At 32.0% G+C, this 8460-nt stretch overlaps 1 protein-coding gene across 1 annotated transcript in view; it reads left to right on the forward strand.

Moving 5' to 3' along the window:
* The window catches only part of LOC107457031 (two pore potassium channel protein sup-9), a 68234-nt gene extending 60756 nt beyond the window's left edge, over positions 1 to 7478 (forward strand). Inside the window, exons 2-3 of the mRNA XM_016075067.4 lie at positions 3406 to 3624; positions 6747 to 7478. Of these exons, the coding sequence (XP_015930553.2) occupies positions 3406 to 3624; positions 6747 to 7288 (761 nt within the window). The 3' untranslated portion in view covers positions 7289 to 7478. The remainder of the gene's footprint in view (positions 1 to 3405; positions 3625 to 6746) is intronic.
* The last annotated feature ends 982 nt before the right edge of the window (positions 7479 to 8460 follow it).

Here is an 8460-nt window from a genome sequence, read left to right on the forward strand (position 1 = left end):
TTTTAACGACTCACTATTTTTCAATTATTTTTCTAAAACTCTCACTATTTCTCAATGACTGACTGTATCTCGAAATTTAGATTCACATTAAATGAAATTACAAATGTCTTGAATTATCTCGCCAATAAGGCACGCCATTTAACACTTATTTTCGCCTTGTTATCAATTAATCAAGGGGGGAAAAAGGTGTCTTCTTTGAAAGATGAGATGACGGGTAAAGAGGGGAAGGATTACCTAAGATAATCTTTATTCTCTACAAATGAAAGTGGAGCCAAGGAGAAGGATAAAAAAAAAAGGGACGTTCTTGCAATCAAAGAGCCATTACTTATTTCATGACAAAACAAGCCAACTACTAATACAAATGCATTCGCTCATGACGTTTCAAGGTGAATCGTTCGTGAATTTTCTCGCCAAATACTTGGTGCAGTTCCAGAACATAACAGCTGCAAATACCACGTAATGAAGCAGAAAATTCCAAATGGACCTACTGTGTTGTTGATTTCCTGTATCTGTGAGCAACAATCTAATGTCAAATTTTTTTTTAAAAAAATGGGAAAAAGTATAGGGAAAATAATTTGCATTTTTTAATTATGTGTGTTTTCATAAAGCAAATACGGGAAGTCAAATTTTTGAGTAAAAACAGCTTTTCACAAACTTTTTTGTTCATTTAATCTCTCTAGACCCAAGTTATTTACTAAATACAGGATTTCCATAACCTGGAAAAATTCTCAGAGGGCTGCTTAAAATTCCATTAAGCTAACTTCCAACTATTTTTGTAAAATCAGATTTAACGTTTTTACACCACTATGAACGAAATAAAAATATTTCTGGCAAATAAGAATACTTCAGAGTATGTATATTTTGAAAAATTTAGCAACCACTTATAAACAATCTCAAGCCGTACATGGGGCGTGCCGTATTAGGTAACTGGCAGTCAGCCACTGCTCTTACAGACGGTGTCCAATTTGCGGGACTAGAGGTTGAAAGTTAACTAATTTAGTCCTTTTTCTCATTCTCAACTCAAATGAAAAAGTGTAAAATCTTTGAAGCAGTGCCCTTTACGAACCCGAAAAAGAACATTTGTGTTTAATTTATAAAATGAACTTGTTTTTTTGAATAGCTATTTTAATTGTGCCGAAATAGTTTCTTGTGACTTTCCTTGAATGTTCGGAACTGTTATATATTAATTTATATATTAAATAGCACTATATATAATTATATATTAAATAGCACTTGAATTAAAGGAATATAAATAAAAATAACACTTTTTACTTCGTTTAAATGATGTAAGATTATTAATATTAATAGGGCGAAAGAGGCATGCTATGAGCCCAATACCAAGCATACGAATATTTTTCAGATCAAATAATGCTATAAATATGAAAAATATCAATATATATATATATAAATGTATATACTGTTTTACCCAAAAAGATTCATCAAATCAGTAACGCATGTAAATCATTTACTATCTCTTGCTGCTATAAGGAAAAAATATTTCAATTAATTCACTGTATTGATTGGTCAGTCCTAGTGGTTGTTACGATTGACTAACTGAAGAGTCAGTTAATAAATAATAATAATTAAGTTTCTACCTTTTCTTACATTTTTAATCACCTCTGGTATCTTTAGTATAGAGTTTTAATTCCCTTCAAATATCTTTTTTAATGAAACTTAAGTAGCGACAAAAAGCACCGAAAATGAAAAACCTTAAAAGTTTCAATTTTTTTTTTCTCTACTGTATAAGCTCGATCGATTAGCTTTTGATTTAATTAGATCCGTAAGCAAGTTAAAGCACATAAAAATTTCATTTGTATCTTTAGCAATATCTTATGCGTAAATATGTATGCATTTAATATTGTACTTCTTATACTTCCCTTGCAACTTTTAAAATATTAGTCCCATCAACTTGATATTAATTTCTTTCGATAAAGCGCAAAAGGGACTACCGAAAAAACAACACCGTATTTGTCTAGTTAACTGCATAACACATTGTCAAATACGTAAATAGGTATTAGTCAAAAACTAGACTTTTTATGCATAAAACCACTTAAAACTTCTAAATTATTAATCCCATCAACTTTGTTTCATTTTATTCATCGTGAAAAAATAAACGGGATGATCTTCCTCAATTGACTGTTGGTATTACTTTCAGATGCGTAAATATTCAAAATTTGAACTTCTTACTTGTAAAATCTTAACAATTAGCAACAAAATCATTTTCTGGCAATATTTGCCATAAATATAAAAATACGTTTTTCTTATAAAAATTATATTGTGCAACCAAACTAATTTATATTTCAAAACATAAAATAACCTGGGAACGCATGAATCGAGATATTAACCCTTCTAAAGTGTTTGTCTGGAAACCTTTTCCAAATGTTTAAAATTATAACAATATGCTTTGATATTTTATTATTATTCACTGGATTAGATTAAAAATTATTCTGACCCCCATCACCCATTAATAGTAATTTTATTTATTCATTGGTTAAATACATAAAAGCTTTAGTTTTATAAAATATCATTCGATTTTTCCTGTTACAGTTACAGAAATTCCGACTAACATATAAATATATTATTTTTGTAAAATGATGGTTGTCAACAGTTTTCCTATAGCTGAATAGTTTTGTTTTAGCATGGAGATTGTAATATGAATACAGGACACTCTAAATTTTGGTTAAAATTCAGAAAATGATAAAAGAGATGTAAATTTATCATTAACATGGGATTGCAAACCATGTTGAGAGCAAAAAAACGCATGCAGACTTTGAATCTAGAGTAGACAAAATGCATGATTTGTCGTCGCTTCAACAAACATCAATAGCACACCTCGTATCTTTGAGCACTTCCGGGAATCGTTTTTACATCATTGTGGACAGTGCAATGACGTCAATGGGCACCACAAAGCTCAACTTTTGTAATAAATAATCAAATAAATAGTTTTGTAAATAGCAAGCTTTTAGTACTTTTTGTCGATATTTTCCAGCGAGACGTCAAATCCTGCTTGGATTTTTTTCTTCTTTCAATTTTCACCTTCTCAAAGCAGTTTGAAACTCAAGTTCAGTGGTAAGACTTCATCATTTAAATGCCTTTTTATACCCCTCATAGTTTTTTGGCCAAATTATAAAACACCTTGCGTATAAAAATAAATAAAATGACTTAAATCTGATGACATTGCCTACAATATTAGAGAACAATTCGTCAAACACACAATTGCACTATGTCATTAAGACATATACTTTATATTATACCATTTATACCGTGTATCATTGAAATAATTTTTCCATCATGATAAACGAAGAATTTTTTTTCGATAATGCCATAGATTACTGATATGATGTTAAAAAAAAAACACTGCTATTTTAAGGTTATCGAAGAATTACATTTTCTAATCTATTGCAGGTTATGGCAACATTGCACCGAAGACAGATGTTGGAAAAGTCGTGACAATATTTTACGCTTTGCTTGGCATTCCTCTGATGTTGATGTGTTTAACAAACATTGGCAATCTTTTGGCGAGATCCTTCAAGTTCACCTACTCTAACTTATGCTTCTTATTTAGAAAACCTCGCCGCACTCATCATGCCTCATCAACTCAAAAACAAGTGGAACAAATGAAAGGTGAACTACACTGCTTAATCTATACATACAATAAAATAGAGAGTTTTTTTGTGTCTGTATACCTAATTGCGTGTGTAACGTAGGCACTAAAAATAACGAAATTCAACATGAAGCTAAATGAGTACAATTGTGAACAAATTGCAAATACCGATTTTCGATTTTTAATTAGATTTTTAAATACAGAGACATTTAAAAAACAGAATTTCCTCATTATTTAGGGGAAGTCATTGTTTTAAATTAATCTAGAGACGATTCCGTTTTGTCAAATAGTTTAAAGGTAAAGGCCTCCTGGATGATAGCTTTTATCAAAAAAGTTATTAATTGTGAATTCTGCATTAATTTATTATTTTTCATTCGTTTAGCCAGGTTATCTGAATAATCAGCATGATCGTGATACCATATGTGGATATTACGTTAAAGCGAAATGAATGGTTTGAAGAATAAACACATTAAATAATTACTATTTACATTTATTTACAATTTATACAAAACTCGTTTAGGTTAAATGCGGCATCAAATATTTAAGATGCAATACGCAAAGATAAAGTAAAAGAACAACATTAAAATATAATTCTAAAATGTGAGAATTAAAGTTGAAGTAGTATAAACAAACAGTCCATAAATAATAATAAAAACAATTTAGAAATGCAGAATATGTGTTTCACATAATGTCGCTTCAACGTCACCATAGTAATATTTCTAAGGTTATCTGAAACCATATGTTTATTTTGTTTATGATCATGTTTTTAAAACGTGTTATTATAAAACTAAACATTTTAAAAAATACGGTAATTAAAATTTTTAAAAATAGCTTTGTTCTGAAAAGCAAAGTTAATGAAGAAATGGTACTTATTCTTTTAAGAGAGTGAAGAAAAAAAATCAGCAAACTATTATAGACGTCAATGATGCTTAATTAATTTTGGTTATTGGTACTAATTTCAATTTTATAACCGTCGTTGAACAGCAGATCTAATTTTTGGATTTACGACTACTAGTGTATAACTCAGTATCTTAAACCCAATCCAGAAGACAAGAGAACTCTTGGATCAAATAGTGGGCGAAATTTAGCTTTATGAGGGACTTTTTGACGGAACAAACCCGCATTTGCGTTAAATGGTGAGGAAAATCATGAAAACCTCTCACAGTTTGCCTGACGGCAAAGTGACTCTAACCCATGATCCGTCTACCACGCAGAATATTTTATGTCAGCACCATGGCCAGTGTGAGTCGGGTGCGGAATTCGTATCGACCAGCCATTGCTAGGATTCTAACCTGGTCACCTCATTGGAAGCGAACGCTCTATCTCCTGAGCCATCACGGCTCAATAGGTACTAATTTAATTTTATTTCATAACCGTTGTTGAACAGCCGACCCAATTTTTGGGTTCACGACTACTAATGTTCAACTCCGTAGCCTTGTAATTTTGAACCAATCCAGAAGACAAGGAAATTCCTGGATCAGTACCCCCAGAGGTATGATTTGTTATGGGAACATGGAAGACTTTGAGACTCAACAGATGTAACGTGCATCAGTCATCATTTACTACACGGGGAGTCTTCGGCCGGAGAGGATCAAACCAATAGGTACTAATTGAAATTTGAAAAAATAATAAGCTACGAACTAAACGGCGAAATTGAAGGATTAAATGCGCTTATTACTTATAGGAAATTATGAAAAATCCCCATACTGTAATTGTCACCAATGGCACTACTGGCATCATGGTAATTGGAGCAGTTTTAATGGGTACAAAATATCTTAAATAGATACAAAGTATCTTATAAGTAAATTTGGTGCTTATTGCAGCAGCACCATTTCTGTACATTTTTGGGATGCTGAGGAAATAAGTTTTTTACAATCCCTCGAAGGTATAAGTACACGAGAAAGTAACTATATTAAATTTAAATTATCATGCCTCGAGCACCTTATAAAGGCTCCGATTCTCATGATAAATTTAAATTTATTTTGTGCAAAATCATGCAAAATTTATTTTAAATGGATATTCTTCTGTATCATGTCGATTAATATAATGAAATTGCTCCAAACTATCTCTATTTAAACAATTTTTTTGTCAGCAGCAAATGTTTCGAAAGGTAAAAAAACAACTGCTAGCACAATTTGAAAGATTATGCTTGAAGCTTTTAGAAATAGAATCATTTTCCTTCATGTAAAATTCGGATCGACCCAAATGATTAAGTTAATAATTTCTTCTAGCTTTAAAATACCAGTTAATTTGAAATCATGTTATAGAATTGCGATATTTATATAAGAATGCTTTTGAAGTTATAGTAAATATTTAAAAAGGAAAAAAAAACTTTTAACGATCATTTTGGTCAATGCAAATTTTGTTTGGATGAAAAGACCATCATTTCATCCAATCTTTCGAATTATACCAGATTTGCTTTCAAGTTTTGTCAGGTAAACTCTTTTAAAATATTTGTTGCAAAAAGTAAAATTGTTTAGAGTTAGTATAAAAGTGTTTCTATTGTTTTGATAAGTCTCTGTATATATCTAGATATTATGTTCAATCCTTATCCTACAATGTATCATTCTACATACTGTCTGATGTTGTTAGTGTTGTTCTATTGTGATTTTAACGACTAAATATATATACAATATAACGGGTGTCTCAAAAATGACTGACAATTTTAAAAATCACCTAAAGCAAAAAAGGGAGACAAAATTTATGGTTTTCTGTACTCTGCTAGGAAACAAGTTTTATTGTCACCTAGTTTCAGATTTAATTAAAATTCTTCAACAATTGGCTTTGCTGGCTTAACTATCCACAATGTTTTCAGCTTTTAGAACCGAAATATTTGCAGGAGCATCTGTTTATATTGATCACAGTATGCACAATGTTGTTGCTGCAAGCTGTTGACATTTTGAAAACGATGTCGCAGCGCCATCTATTTCGAACTTTTGTAACTAATTTCAAAAAACTAATGAGAAAAAATCACTAGTTTCCTGAGCAGAATCACACCTATAATAATTTCTATTCTCAGAAGATTAAATTGGAATAGTAAAGCAGTGAGTTTCCAAACATCCATGTAGAAATTTTACTTATAAATTTGTTTTATTATTTTTAATTGCATGTAATGTTAACAGTATTAAATAACGTTTTTTAGGACCAGTGCCAAAGGTTGTGGAGATAGCCACTCTGGAACTTTGCAACGGAGAAGAAAAAACACCTGTGGGAGACAACATCTCGCACATGTCATCCTCTCCTGCGAAATCATCCATGTCAAACAACACAGTGGTCGTCGCTGATCCTTCTCCAGTCGTCGTCGAACGAGTTTACCATGATTCCATAGGTGCATCTGAGCAGAGAGTCCCCATGCTGCCAGTCTTACTTTTGGTTACTGGCTACATATGTGGTGGTGCCGTGCTATTCTCTCTTTGGGAGAAGTGGACATTTTTAAATGGGGCTTACTTCTGCTTCATAACCTTAAGTACCATCGGATTCGGCGATTTGGTTCCAGGGTCAGACATTTTCGACGCCGAGAGTGGCCAAGCCAAACTTATAATTTGCTGTCTTTACCTCATTATGGGGCTGGCCATCATAGCCATGTCTTTCAACCTAGTGCAAGAAGAAGTAGTCATTAAGTGCAAAACAGTGGCTAGAAATTTAGGATTATTGAAATCGGAATATGATGATGACGATGATTGATTTATAAGTGATAGATTCCACTCAGAATGGTTAAATCGGAGACAAAAATATCACTCTTTGGGTTATAGGTATCGATAGTATTACGGTATTTGTGTTCATTCGTGCTCTTTCAGTATTCCGTATTTATCTGATTATAATCATATTTGGAATTTTCGCTAGCGATGTTTCAATAAAGAATTTTACTATAAGAGTAGCAAGTGTGTTTTTTGATTGTCAATATAAAAAATAAAGATCATATTTTTTAACTCACCGCTTTCAAATGGACCTGCTGATAAAAAAACGGTTCTCAACAACTCACTTTTTTTTCTTTTTTTTTATTTGAGATTTTACTTTTGGTTGTAGTTGGTTCCAATTATAAGCTGTTATTTCTTATAAAATTTGTTACCTAAACTAAAAAAAAGTCAAGAATCAAGAATTTTATTTTTCATTTAAGAAAGAAAAAAAATTTTTTTTTTTCATTTAAGAAAATTATCTCTGCAGAGGATCAAAATTGCGATGGCATGTCTTTGGATCATCCTCAGGGATGATTGCCAGACCGTCGCCAATAGCCCATTGTGCAGTTCTAGTGTGACGTAAATAAAATATCTACCTGCTTGAAGGCCGAAGAAAGAGAAAGCCAAGTCAAGAAAATGCCGAAAAGCTGGTCGTTAAAAGCCTCTGGATTGGAAAATCGCAAATTCTAGCTCCCCACAATATTTAGAGTGGTAGTGGAATAATTATTAAGGTAAACTTAATTTGTTTAACTCGCGTCTGTCACCGTGTGGTTTCACAAAATTTGGCACGGGCTAAAAAAGCTTTGAAAGCACGCAGTTTCAAGTTTTGATCTAACTGTAGATGTCATCTAGGAAACCGTTACCAAGGTTTCGTCATTCACCACTTAATTTAATCTGCTTATTTTGGCATTTTGACCGACAGAGAGTTATCTATAATTCTTGCCTCGCATGTAATTAAATCTTCTATTGACTTTATGATCAACAAATGTTAGATTTTTATAGTTAATCCACTGGCTTCAGACTATACCGGCCCCAGTGATTCCCTTTTCTAATCATCCTGGCAAATTTTGCACATTAGCTAATTTGTTTTGATTTTGACTATATTCAGTGCGCTTTTTATCGAGTGTGTCGGGGAAGTAATTTGAGGTTATGAGATACTTCACTTAACCTCCTCTCTAT

This window comes from Parasteatoda tepidariorum, chromosome 4 (genome assembly GCF_982258835.1).
Source record: "Parasteatoda tepidariorum strain Cologne lab strain chromosome 4, Ptep-v5.0, whole genome shotgun sequence".
NCBI lineage: Eukaryota > Metazoa > Arthropoda > Arachnida > Araneae > Theridiidae > Parasteatoda > Parasteatoda tepidariorum.